This window comes from Heloderma suspectum, chromosome 1 (genome assembly GCF_057233095.1).
Source record: "Heloderma suspectum isolate Gila_16-S chromosome 1, 16-S_ref, whole genome shotgun sequence".
Taxonomy (NCBI): Eukaryota; Metazoa; Chordata; class Lepidosauria; order Squamata; family Helodermatidae; genus Heloderma; species Heloderma suspectum.
In genome coordinates this window covers 121,269,563-121,283,778 of record NC_139458.1, presented here as the reverse complement: position 1 = coordinate 121,283,778, position 14,216 = coordinate 121,269,563, and the positions used below count along the sequence as shown (strand labels likewise).

The following is a 14,216-nucleotide window of genomic DNA, read 5'->3' as shown; positions in this document are numbered from 1 at the left end:
TGCGTAATTTCTGAGCCGGGGGCCTCCCCCACCCCAGCACCTGTCGCGAGGGCGAGGGCGAGGGCTCTGCCCATGCCAACCCATAACGACCGAAGGGGAGGCTGCCGCTCCCGCCTCGCCCAGGCCCCGGCCCCGGCCCCGGCCCGTCGCCTCGGCGCTGGCGTGAGGCGTGGGAAGAGGCTCTCTCCGCCCCGCCCGTTGGCTGCCCGGAAGATTAGGCGCCTCTCCTCGGGCCCCTCCGCCCATAAATAGCCGAGCAGCAGGCGGCGCGCCGGCAGAGCGTCTCCGGCGTTGTGCCCCTCGCAGCGCGCGCTCGCCCCTCTGCCGGGCGGCATCATGTACCCCAGCAGAATCGAGCTTCCCAGGAGGGGCCGATCCTTCGACTCCGTGAACACCAGCTTCGGCGAGAACCAGCTCAACAACGTGGTCGGAAGCCTCGCGTCTCTCTCCGCCCTGAATGGGGTAGGTCTGCGGGGGTCGTTCCCTTCCGTTCTCCCCCCCACCCTCTTTCTTGCCCGCCCAAACTGGAACTTTCCCTTGGGTTGTCTAAATCCTAATCGGATTCAAATAGCTTTGAATGAAACAGTTGGCTTTTATGTTTAAAGAGAAAAGTTCAGTAGAACTACAACTACATAAAGTGCTTCGGAGCTTAAAAGCTGTAAAGGATCCTCCCCCCCCCCCCCCTTTGGAAGTGGAAACTCTCATATGGCCAAACCAACAGCAGAAAACTGAAACAATCTAAGGCTGTAATCCTATGCCCATTTACCTGGGCATAAGTCCCATTGAACGCAGCGGGCTTTACTTCCGAGAAGACATGCGTAGGATTGTACTGTAAGAGCGCTTTACGTGAGTTATGATGACATTGCTTGATACCTTTTCCACATCGGTAATTTGAATGCAGAACTGATTTTCCGCAGATGGGTATGTTCCATTTACACATGGTGCTCCCCAGTCCATCTGTATTAACAAGAGATGTGCTCCCACACGAAAACATGTTCTCTACAACATCACTTAGCAAAAACACCTTTAGGAAGGGAGGGGAAGGTGGGAGATCCTCTCCAGCTGGGACTGGCAACTGTTATGATGGATAAAAATAAATAGTCAGGACCCAAAACCATTCAGATGAGCAGATAAGAACTAACTCTGGATAAGTTACCTGTTCCTGCCTGCTCTAGAACTCTGTGTAATTTGAAAATGCACTGTTCAGTTGTATTAACATAACTGATAACATTATCTGGATAATTTTGGGCACTTACCTAAGGATACGTCCACTTACCAGCTTTTTTTGGCCGGCGCTGTAGCACGTAAGTAGAAGTGTGGGGGACATCTCCTAGGGAAAAGCACATATTTGTATCCTGAACATTTATGTGGAAAGTCATGGGTGTGCAGACTGCTTCATGTGGACTTCCAGGGTACAAGAATACAATACAATATTCTTTAATATACAATATTACATTATTGTAATATTAAATACATACAATAAGTTGAGATTCCTTGCCCATGTGCACTTAGGGTGTGATCAGCTGATCCCTTGTCTTGTTTATGTAATACACAGCAATCCAAACATCCTGAGAGCGCCATCTTTGCAGATGACACCAATGGGCTTCCTCACATCGCAGAGCCTGTATAAAGAGCTCACTAGGCTGAGCATGCTCTTGGCTGTAGATTCCACCCATGCATCATCTGCATCTTCATTGCCTCCCTCATTGCCAGTGCTCATCTGTCTCCTCCAGACCACTTTCCACCAATCCTTGTCTTGTCGATTTAATATAAATTGTGAGTGCTAAATGGTATACAGGTTCTTAAGAACCGTTGGGCTACTTCACCTAACTGTAGTCTGTCTACCAAAAATGGGGAAATCCATGAGCAAGGCATGTGTACAGTATCCAGGGCTGGCCCTACCATTAGGCAAAGTGAAGCACTCACCTCAGGCAGCAAATGCTGAGGGGTGGAGAATTGTGGTCTAGGTGCTGGAGGAGAGAGCTGCATAGGCTACTGAGCCTGCCCTGTGTCCTCTAAGTTAGCTTGCAGCCCTCAGGTGTGATGAAGGGTGCTGTCCCATTGCCAGTGTTGAAGTAAGATTCAGCTGCCAGTCCAGTTGGCTTCTGTATGTGGGATGGGGTAGGGGTACCATTTTGTCCTTTGCCTCAGGCAGCAAAATACCTTGTCCTAGCCCTGGTGGTAAACTTCCTACGATGTTAACTGTCAGCATCTGATGATAAGAACAGTATGATCTCTGAAAACTGAGGCTGCACTTCTTAGCTTACAGCCATAGATCCAGTTTTAATGTTTTCATCTAAGCCTTTAAAAAGTTGTATATGATGGTGGCCAGTATGGTATCTAGTGGTGCAAAGTTCCATACGTGAACTGTGTCCTTTATGGAGTTCTTCCATTGGCTTATCTTAAATCCACTGCCTATTAATTCAGCAGATTCCCTGGTATTTTTGTATTCTAAGAGGGATGCAAATACTCTTTCTGTATTCAATCTCTCCACATCACTCATGACTTGTATTTTATGTTTTTAATTTACTTGTACGCCACGCTGAGAATGTCAGTTATTCGGGTGTCTAAAAGTGTAAATAAGTAAATAAACGGCACAGTCCTATGGGGATAGTCTGCCTCCCCTGAACTCAGAGGCGACCAACTATCCAGCGCAGGGCTGGCGGAGCGTGGAGGGGATCTTCTCCTTAGCGGTCTGGCTGCCCTGCATTTGCGGCTAGATGGCTGATTTCGGCTGTCTAGCTGAGGCGCCTCGGAGTGGCAGATGCAGGGGGAGGCCTGATGGCTGAATGGCGCATAGGAAGTGTCAAAACGACACTCCGCATTTCCCTTCCTGCCCCCAGGATGCCCCCTTTCCCCCTGCTTTGTGCTACTTTTCTGAGTGCAGAGCTGGGGATGAACCATGACACCTATGGGGCAGCGGGGGAAGAGGCAGGGAGGTGATTTTCTGGGAACTGAGCTTGGAGTGCTGGTTCTGAGCTCAGTTCCCAGAAAATGAAAAATCCTATGGCCGTCTAGCTTCAGTCTAGTGGCCATAGGATTGTGCCCAAAGTGATTTAAGAAAACTCTACTATAAATCACTTATCCTAAGTCATCAAACCTAACCCTCTCCAATAAACATTAAAAGTGCAATCTTTTGCATGTTTAGACAGAAAAAAGCTCTACAACTCCCTACAATGCTGGGAGGTGTAGAACTTTTTTCTGTCTAAACGTGCATAGGATTGCACCCTAAGCTTCTCGTCATGTCGATGATCTCAACTCCGCAAAGGTAAGTCCTGTCTCACTAACCTTTTAGAGTTCTTTGAGAGTGTCAATAAACATGTAGACAGGGGTGATCCGATAGGCATTGTTTACTTGGATTTCCAAAAGGCTTTTGGCGAAGTCCCTCACCAAAGACTCCTGAGCAAACATAGCAGTCATGGAATCAGGGGACAGGTCCTCTTATGGATGAGTAACGGGTTAAAGAACAGAAAGCAGAGAGTAGGAATAAATGGTAAATTCTCCCAATGGAGGGAAGTAAATAGTGGGGTCCCACCAGTTCATAAATGATCTGGAATTAGGAGTGAGCAGTGAAGCGGCCAAGTTTGCATATGACCCCAAATTATTTAGGGTGGTTAAAACAAAAAGAGTTCTAAAAGGATCTCTCCAAACCGGGAGAATGGGCATCTAATGGCAATTGCGGTTCAATGTAAGCAAGTGTAAAGTGATGCATGTTGGGGTAAAAAATCCCAACTTCCAGTATAACCTGATGGGATCTGACCTAGCAGTGACTGACCAAAAAAGCGATCTTTGGGTTGTGGTGGACAGCTTGCTGAAAAGGTCAACCCAGTGTGTGGCTGATGTAAAAAAGAAAAAGGAAAAAGAAGGTGACTTCCATGTTAGGCATAATTAGAAAAGGAATTGAGAATAAAACTGCCAATATCATACTGCCCCTATACAAATCTATGGTGCAACCACACTTGGAATACTGTATACAGTTCTGGTCACCACACCTAAAAAAAGATATTGTAGAGCTGGAAAAAGTGCAGAAAAGGGCAACTAAAATGATCAAGGGGCTGGAGCATCTTCCATGTGAGAGAAAGTTATAACAGCTGGGATTGTTTAGCTTGGAAAAAAGGAGTGTAAGGGAAGACATGATAGAGGTCTACAAAATTATGCATGGTGTGGAAAATGTGGATAGGGAGACTTTTCTCTCTCTCTCTCAAAATACTAGAACCTGGGGTCATCCCATGAAGCTGGTTGGTGGGAGATTCAGAACAGTTAAAAGGAAGTACTTCTTCAAACAGTGTGTAGTTAAACTATGGAATTTGCTACCATAGGATGTAGTGATGGCCACCAATTTGGATGGCTTTAAAAGGGGGTTAGACAAATTCCCGGAGGAGAAGGCTATCAGTGGCTACTGGTCTTGACAGCTCTGTGCTACCTCCAGTACCAGAGGCAGTGAGCCTATGTACACCAGTTGCTGGGGAACATGGGTGGGAGGGTGCAGTTGCGCTCGTGCCCTGCTTGTGGTTTCCTGGTCGACAGCTGGTTGGCCACTGTATGAACGGAATGCTGGACTAGAGGGACCCTTGGTGTGATCCAGCATGGCTGTTCTTATGTTCTTAACTCCCTGATCCTTTTAGCTGCCTTGTTTGTTCTTTATCCAGCTTTGCTATATTACCACCTACCACCATCTTCCCCTATCCCACTAACCCATCTAAGATCCTAGAAATCCATTTGGGCTTGCTCTGCACACCACATGAAGTAAATATATTCTATTAGACAGCAACTAGTTTTCTTGGAGGGCTGCTTGGAAAAGGGAGTGGATGGTGGAAGACCAGCACCTTGACTCCCAGATCCTAGAGCAGCCTTCCCCAACCTGGTGCCCTCCAGATGTTTTGGACAACAACTCCCAGCATTCCTGATCATTGGCAATGCTGGTTAGGACTGATAGGAGGTGTGAAATCAAAAACACCTGGAGGGCATGAGGTAGGGGAAGAGGCTCCTGCCAGAAGGTTCTGTTGCCGCGAATACCACATTTTCCACACTATATTGGCATCCAGGTTAGCAGCTGTGGGGGGCAGAAATTACTTTCTGGGGCTAAATTTGGCCCATGCAGCTCCAGTTACTGACACCTAATTTAGGGAGCAATCCTATGGCCCCTAGACAGCATCTGGGGGGGGGGCACAGGATATTTCAGATTCCTGGGTCTGAGGTTAGCGACAGCTCCCCGACTTCAGGTGTGGGAATCCCCACTCTACATCCCTCCCCCTTCCTCTTTCAGCTGGTGCAGAAAGAATCACATCGGCTGCCTCTCCAAGGTCGCCAAAGCGATTTTGGAGACGTGGTAAAGGGGGTGTTTCTGTGGAGCGGGGGGTTATGCTGTATCCCCAGGCCTCCTTCCCTCCCCCTCTGCAGCTCCCCAGCTAGACAGGTGAAAAAGCCCGTCTAGCTGAAAAGCAGAGTGGGAGGTGTGGTGAAGGGAAGAGTTGCCTCCAACGCACCTCCTGCTCTGCACTGGATACGTGGAAGTCTCCAGGTTCGGAGGCTCACAAGCATCGAGGGCGCAATCGATAGGATTGTGCCCTTCATGTATTTGTATCTCACATTTCTCATTCGCGGCTAACAACAAAAAGACACAGAGGAAAAGTTCTGCCATAACGTAAACTAGTATTCAAAGGAGCCATTTAGAAACCACCGGTGTTAACTGAAAGCAATACAGGCTAGAAGAGCCGTGTTTATAGCTGTCACCTGCTTGTAGCTGGGGTGGTCCTGGAGTGCATGGTGAGCTGGGGTTGCTGAGGTTTAACAGTGACTTTGGGACTTGCCGGAGACGGTGCAGGGAAGGCTGGCTTAAGAGGTAAGAAGGAGATTTACCTTTGCTGACCTTGCTGTTGATGCCAGCAGTTTGAAGATCCTCTCCTTGAGATGTTGAGCAGATTAGGAGAGACGGGGGCCTGTCTACAGATTAGCACACTAACTCTGTGTTTGTAATGAGTGAGTTGTCTGTCAGTGATGCTGTTTGGAGAGTCGAACCCTATGCTGGGTAGCTGTCATGACACTCCTTAATCATTCAACCCCAGTGAGAGTTTTGCTGTTGATTTGGGTGCCAAATAGGCTAAGCCAAATATGATGTGACCAGGGTTGCTTCAGGACCATAAAACCAACCCATGATTGGCTATTTGCTTCCTTGCTGAACATAAAGCTGCACTTTTCGTTGGGATCTACCCAGAGCCAACTAAGCATTTATCAAGGAGCATCAGACATCATGGAAATAAGTTCACGTCCAATAGGTTCAGGAAAGGGAAGCTAACAAGCTTTTTCTGTCATCTGAAAAAGTTTCTCAGCTTTGCTCATGTGAACCTTATGTCTATTTTTGCTTGGATCAGTCTGTAATGCAAACATAAATGCAACATTAAAATTAAAAAGAGTCTTGTAGCCCCTTAAAGACTAACAGATTTATTGTGGCACCACCTTTCATGGATTTATATCACAATAAAGCATATAGGCTTTCTTCACACGGAGCTTTTATCCTGCAGTTGAGATTGCTCCTTCACGGAAGTTTGCGGGCTCTTTACATGATGCTGTGATCATTCAAGGCATCACCTGCACTAAACGCCCTTTGTTTCATTTTTAAATAGATCGCAGATAATGAGCTATCAAATTATCCCATTGGGTTCTGCTTGAGTGAAAAGAGGAAAAGCAGCAAGAAGAGGAGCGAGATCAATGAAAGATAATGGAAGACTCAGATATGGGGAGAAGGAGGGGGAAGGGGGTGGGGGGAAAAGAAGCACGTGAAAAAGGGAGTCGTTGTGATCGTGCATTTAAAATGGAAGCAGAACGCCCTGTTTTAAATGCACGATTTTAGGCTGGCATAGAGATGCCCTTAGTCTTTAAGATGCCAGTGACTCTTTGTGTTTGGTGTAACAGATTATCAGGGCCCTCTTCTGGAACTCAATTTAAAATGGCTCTCTTCTGTGTTCTATTCCCCATTTACAACATTCTCATCTGGTACAAATAGCTCAAGAGAGGCTCATAGGGTGGCCAGGTGTCTTAATTTACAGAGGACAATCCTCTGTTCAATGTGTCTTCTATTTGAAGGGCTGTCCACTCCAAAGCCTCTTTAAAGATCTAGAACCATAAAAAGGGAGGGAGCCCAGTGGCCTTGAAGATGCTCATTATTTAGCACTGGGGCAGCAGGCAGAGCAGGCCAGGTCACAGTCTTCCCCACTGTGGTCACATGTATTGTACTTCTATTTAAATGATAATAATAATTTCTAAATTGGCACCTATACATATCAATTGCTGACTGCAGCCAGGAAATCAGAAGACTTCTTGGGAGGACAGCAATGACAAATCTTGATAAAATAGTGAAGAGCAGAGACATCACATTGACAACAAAGGTCCGCATAGTTAAAGCAATGGTGTTCCCCATAGTAACCTATGGCTGCGAGAGCTGGACCATAAGGAAGGCTGAGCGAAGGAAGATAGGTGCTTTTGAACTGTGGTGTTGGAGGAAAATTCTGAGAGTGCCTTGGACTGCGAGAAGATCAAACCAGTCCATAATCCAGGAAAGAAAGCCAGGCTGCTCACTTGAGGGAATGATATAAAAGGCAAAACTGAAGTACTTTGGCCATATCATGAGAAGACAGGATACCCTGGAGAAGATGCTGATGCTAGGGAAAGTGGAAGGCAAAAGGAAGAGGGGCCAACCAAGGGCAAGATGGATGGATGATATTCTGGAGGTGACGGACTCGACCTTGGGGGAGCTGGGGGTGGTGACGGCCGACAGGAAGCTCTGGCGTAGGCTGGTCCGTGAAGTCACGAAGAGTCGGAAGCGACTGACCGAATAAACAACAACATATCAATTAGAATATGCAAAAGTTATTCAAATCTGTGTCCTCTTTTGTGGCGACACCTAAGTGGCTATCCTAGAGGCGCAATAGCTCTTTTTAATGTCATGTGTTCAAACGGTCACAGTTAGGATTTTCATCTCATGACAAGTTGATGAACTGGATTGCATTGTCAGTGAATTGATTAGCTGTCCACATAAACAACAGCATTCAGCATTTCCGTACAGGTAAAGGTAACTGACTAAATAAATGGACAAATGAAGGCTTGTGCTTTTTTATTTCACTCTTCCATCACTAGGTTGTAGAAAAACATCCTAGTGCACGTGCTTCTCCACTGCGTCTCTTTTGACACACCTGTGCCCAAACACTGGGTCTTGTGCCCTTACTGTAGAGTGGCACTGGAAAAGTATGTGGTCTTTCTTCAGAAGCCTCAAGTGGGTGTAAAGTTGTGCCACCATAAGTGAACATGGCTGGCAACAGATGATATGTACATTTCTTAGAGAAATGTTATCAGCAGAGTGCCCCTTTTGTAAGGAGCAACTATGAACACTGCTTGGTGTTCATCACACAGTTGGGTGGCTGTCTCCATGCCACAACAGTCATCCAAAAAGAGAGTCTTGCAGTGGTGTAGAGAAATCCAAAATATAAGAAGCCAGCCATTCAGTAAATGTGGAAGTCCATATAAGAAGCCCAACTTTGCCTTTTTCCTCCTCCACCCTAGTTCCTTTTACTTTTGTGTCTTGCCTTTTAGATTGTGAGCCTGAGGACAGGGACTGTCTCCTTGTTATTGACCTTGGTAAGCCGCTCTGTGGAGCCTTTTTCAGTCGAAGAGGGGGTAACAGTGCTTCCAATCAAAGTTCTGCACCAAGCGAATCCTGATTCAGCATGATGAATCAACTGCAAGCTTCAAGCAAGCGTGCATAGATTTTTTTTCTTAATTTATACTCCTAAGGATCAGGTAGTCAAAGAATTTGGAAATAGATAATGACTGAGGAGTGGAGGCAGAAAGAAACAAAGGAAGGGGAGGAATGGAGAGAAGAAAAGCATTAAGATTAGTAGTAGGTAGGGTGGGAGGAGGACAACAGAGACTAGAGATAGGGAGCTGAGTCATGCACATAAAACTTTGCCTACTGGGCACTGAAGGCCCTTCAGGACTTCCCTCTGGCTTCTGAGCCTTCAGATCGTTCCAAGCTCTTTTCTGTAAGATTTAGAAATGTATTTTTTAAAATTGTTTTTATTAACAAAATTCAGTTTAAAGATGCCCAATTCTATGCAAGAACCTAGACAAGGTTTTTCAGATGGACGTATGAAAAACAACAACATAGAACACTGTAACACAGATCAGATTCTATTATCTACATTTCTATTTATAAGATTGAGGGTGCAGTCCTGTGGCCTCTAGTGAGCAGCCAGATGGCCATAGGATTGGCTGGTTTCCGGGAACTGACCTCAGTTCCCAGAGAACCACTTCCCCGCTGCCTCGTAGGTGGTGTGGATTGTCCCCAGGTTCTGTGCTTATAAGAGCAACATGGAGCAGGGCAAAAGGGGGCGGTCCTGGGGGAGGGCCAGGGAGTATGTAAGTGCCGGTATGCTTCCTATGCATCATCTGGCCTCCCCACCCTGTGCTCCGATGTCCTGAAATCGACCATCTAGCTGCAAATGCAGGGCGGCTGGAGCACGGAGGAGACAATCCCCTCGACACTCCTCCCGCCATGCATTGGATAGGTGGTTGCCTCTGAGTTCGGAGGCTGCCGCCTCTCCAAATAGGATTGTGCCTTAAGGGTGAAATCCTATTCATGTTTAGACAGAAAGTCGTCCTACAATTTCAGAATGCCCCAGCCAGCATGGCTTGCTGGAGGAATGCTGGGAGATGTAGGACTTTTCTCTGTCTAAACATGCATACAATTGCTCTTTTTTTCCCCCCTGCAGTTAAAAGCGGTGTACATAAAACACATGGGTATGAAAGAAATACACAGTGTATGTTTGAGGGGAAAAATAGTAGGGATCTGGCCTTGAATTTACAAAGTTAGGGAGCAATCCTATGTGAATCGACGGTTGTCTTCAAGCCCAGGGCGACCGCCTGTGCAGGGCAGGAGGACTGGTGAGGAGTGGATCTCTTCGCACTCCTGCCACCCTGCTTTCATGGCTAGACGGCAAATTTTGGCTGTCTAGCCGTGGGACCTCAGAGTGCAGGCAGACAACACATAGGGTGTGTCGTACTGGCACATCCGACCTCCCCGCCCCTGAGAACGCCGTTTCCCCGCTCTGCTGTTCCGAGTGCGGGGGCCAATCCATGCTGCCTACGAGGCGGCGCGGGAGGGGGTGGAGGTCAGTTCTCTGGGAACCAGCCTCGGAGGGTGGGCTCCAAGGTCAGTTCTCGGGAACCAACCTATCCTATGGCTGTCTAGCCGCCGACTAGTGGCCATAGGATTGCACCCTTAAAAGCCTTCTTGGCTTTCAAGATTCCTAGCCTTATTATTAGCAATTTCTTAGGTGGTATCTTTGCTGTAAACAGCACCCAAAGCAGACTACAAATGTGGGAAGAAATGTTATATTGCTAAACATAAAAAGCATAAAACCCAACAACACACCCGGCATGAATAAAACATCTATGACAGCCTTAGCATCAGAAAAGTTTCACTTCTGAGCGTAAGACAAATCTAATAAACACTTGAGCTTCATTTTACATCATTTGGAATGAACATTGTTTTTAATTGCTAATGGGATTCATGGGGAGATTTACTAATACATTTTCTTAATCCTAAGAATGTGCCACACTGTCTTCAGTCACCTGCCAGGCAGGTTAACGTCTTTGGCAAACAATACCGAGAAATTAATCCGCTATGCACATGACAAGATATGCCTAGAGTTGGGTTTGGAAAGACGTTGCGGACTAAGACAGGATCACTGTTCTTGGAATTAAAAGTTACATGTGAGCACCTAGCTTCGTGATGATCAGTTAGAAATGTCTGGCCTGAAGGAGGAATTAGGGAACTGGCTAGGTAATCCTCATAGTTGCCCTGTTTTACAAATCAAATGTGCAATATATCCACCTAGCTCTCAGCTGTAACTGCCCTGTGAATTTTTGTTGCTATTGAAAGGCAGTCTAAAAAAAAATGAAAAACAAACATATTTCCGAAGATATAAATGCATATCATTGCCAAAGGAATCTCATGTTTCAGTAGCAAGCAAGCATTGCTTTTCATTTCAGCTGTATTTAAATTTTATTTTATTAATTAATAATATGAATAGACTGCTTTTCCACAAATGTCACCAAGGCAAATATTATTCCCATTTTTGATTGCCAGTATTCCATCTTTTTAAAGGCACAAGCCATAACCCAGTATACAATAGCATTAAACTAACTTATGCCCATTGAAATCAAAGGGTTTAAGTACCCCTAACTCCATGCTGGATTGCATACTCTGGTTTCTCTTCAGATCATATAAACCTTTCCCCTTTTACTAAGGATTGTGGTCAATGATTTTTTTTATTTAAAAAGCCAACACCAACAACCCATTTCTGGAAGCACTATTCCATCTCATTGATAAGAATCTTCATGTGCATTAAAAATAGCGTCCAATTCAGAGCACTAAAGAGCCACCATTCATGACATTCTTCCTACATGGATATCAACTTCTGGCAGTAAAAAAAAATGTACAAAAGCTGAAGAATGTATGTGTGTATTTTGCTACATGTAGACATAATTGATATCATGTAATGTAGAAACTGGAATAAATCTGAAATGTGCCTTCATCATATGCACAGAAGCCGTCTGCCTATGAAATGTTTCCTTTCCTGCTTTTCTGCTACATAACCCCTAGGTGATATAGTGGAATAAACCAAATCCACAAGCTAAAACAGCTAAATTTTAGTGGGATTAGGCTATATGATAACTATATAGTGAGTTTACCTTTTTAACAGACAAAAGTTTTAAAATTCAGTTGACCTACCCCTTGAGGAGGTGGCCTAACGGTCAATACATCTCAGGTGAATTATTGTTGGTTAATGCTATAGAAGCTTAAGTCTCTTTAGCATGGATCCAGAGGGGCTACCTTGGAGATGTTTTTCCTGCTTGTGGATGGTGACTGGAGTAGTGAGTTCCCCAGTTGGGTTATTTCAAATTTTGAATGTATGGGGAAAGCCCAGAAACTAATCTGGTTTAATTTATTTTTATAGATGCTTGCCGCTTCAACTTTGTATTAAAATTTTTTTTTCAGACCATACAGGTCTAAGTAGAGAAGTACTTCACAACAACCACTTTAAATATATGGTGAGATGCAAACCCAACTATTTTATATGTCCTGAGTGATACTATTTTTGAAATTTGATACTTTGGACCCATGCTGAAGCAAATATTTGGAGTCTTGTAAATCTGCCATTGGAAAAAAACCATCCAGTTCAAATGCGTCTGACAAACAAGAATGTTGAATTCTACAGACTGCCTTTGTAATTTGAAGATACAATGTGTGTAACGGGATAGAGAAATGTTTTGCCTGTCCTTATAACTCTTCTATATTTTTAAGTTGTAAAATTGACTTTTATCTGCGCTTTTGCTGTATGCGTTGAGCTGTGTTTTTACAACTTCTTACGTTATAGATTGCGTTACAACCTTTTAGTTGCATCTTCTGCTGTGCAATTTTAAGCTACGTTTTATAAATGTTTTATATCATTTTATAAATCTTGTTATTATATTATTGCTACTTATGCCTAGGATTTGGAGTTTGTCCTTACATGGAGGCTTAGCCACATGTTACCTGGGGAGAGAATGCACTGGAAAAAAATGGCCATTTGAATGCCTGAGCCAGGCTTTTCTTTTTAGGGCACATATTCATGCTGGTGCTTATTGGATACGCCCATGAAGCATAGTTCCATGCAGTGTATACACATGCAAGGCCATTCAGCATATTCTTGTCTTCTGTCTGGCCCGGATGCCTGATGGGACAGACTGCAGAATCATTGTGAACTGGGGAGTCAGCAGGGCTGGCTTTATACTACTGGTTGCGGTGGGAGGGGTAAAGATGTTTACTATTTCCACAGCCACGTTGTCTGCTTCTAGTTATGCACTGTAGTGCTGGAACCACAACTGCAGGAACTTACTAAGCTGCAGGCATGTCATTACTATTGTAGAAACCAATAGTTTAGCTAAAGTTGCCAACTGACCAGAAGAAAATAGCCTGACCTTCTCTTGTGCCTTTTAACAGCACCTTGCTCTGCAGAAATCAGTCCACAAAGCTCTTCTCAGCGTGTAGAAAAGCACTTATCACCTGCTAATGCCTGTTAGAGGCACAGGAGCACAGGCCGGTTAAAATGTTGGCAGCCCCATCTCTCTCTCACACACACACACACACACACACACGTGTGTGTGTGTGTGTATAGTCCTTTACCTTGCATATCTTGTCTCTTAAAAAAGCAACCAGGTACATAGACATTTTAGTTATTTTTAATGGAAATGATGCGGTATTGAGGGGAAGTATAAGCCTCAAAAACAGTGGTTGGACTGTATTTTTAATTGTATATTTGTGGATAATTTAAAATATGCATTAAAATCTTGATCCCACACTCTAGTTCAGGGGTGGGCACCGGGCGGCCCATGGGCTGCATGTGCCACCTGGCCTTTTTTGCAGCTGCTGCCATGCCACCAAATCTGGAAGCGATACACGGGCTGTGGCCCCTGGTACGTTCCGTGTGTGTGCGCACCTAGATCCCTGAATGTTGCTCACCTTCTCTGATTAATATAGCTCTTGCAGGATAGGGGGTGTATAGCACAATCCTATTTATGTTTTCTCAGACGCAAATCCTACTCTGTTCAATTGAGGTTACTCTTAGGTACCTGTGCTTAGGATTGCAGCCTTAATTTCTTCTTCAGATTTGAATACAATTCTGAGTCTGGCAGCAGTCCTATACACACTTTCTTGGAAGTAATGTAACTCCTAACGATTTTAGTAGACATCTGAGTAAACACCCATAGTAGCAAGCTGTAAGGGTTTTTCACTTGTCATGCTGAGAAATGTCACAGACATGTATGTATAAATGGTGGTAATGTAAGGTCTCTGGACAATTGTTTTGGGGTTCCTTGTGGATATTTTGGAGCGAGAATCTTCCCAGGACTGTGCCCCACTAGCCCAAGGTAACATACACTTGGTCCTGTGCATAGATCTATGATTAAGGGATCTATTCAGTGTAAATACCTATAGATCTTGGTGGTCTACGATTATGAGAGTGCGTAGGGCCTACAAAGACATTAATCTTGCCCTGGTCTTAATCATACTTAATTGGATGTGTGTTCTATTGAAATCAAGCGGGACTGCTTGTATATAAATGGGTTTGGAACTCAGATGCCAGAAAATCAATGACAAATAGCATTGAGTACAGCCCACT

At 44.9% G+C, this 14,216-nt stretch overlaps 1 protein-coding gene across 1 annotated transcript in view; it reads left to right on the top strand.

Annotated features, from left to right (window-relative positions):
• The first annotated feature begins 260 nt into the window (after positions 1-260).
• TPH1 (tryptophan hydroxylase 1) overlaps positions 261-14,216 on the top strand; it is a 37,154-nt gene continuing 23,198 nt past the window's right edge. The window contains exon 1 of the mRNA XM_084828508.1: positions 261-462. Coding sequence (XP_084684634.1) covers positions 337-462 — 126 coding nt within the window. The 5' untranslated portion in view covers positions 261-336. The remainder of the gene's footprint in view (positions 463-14,216) is intronic.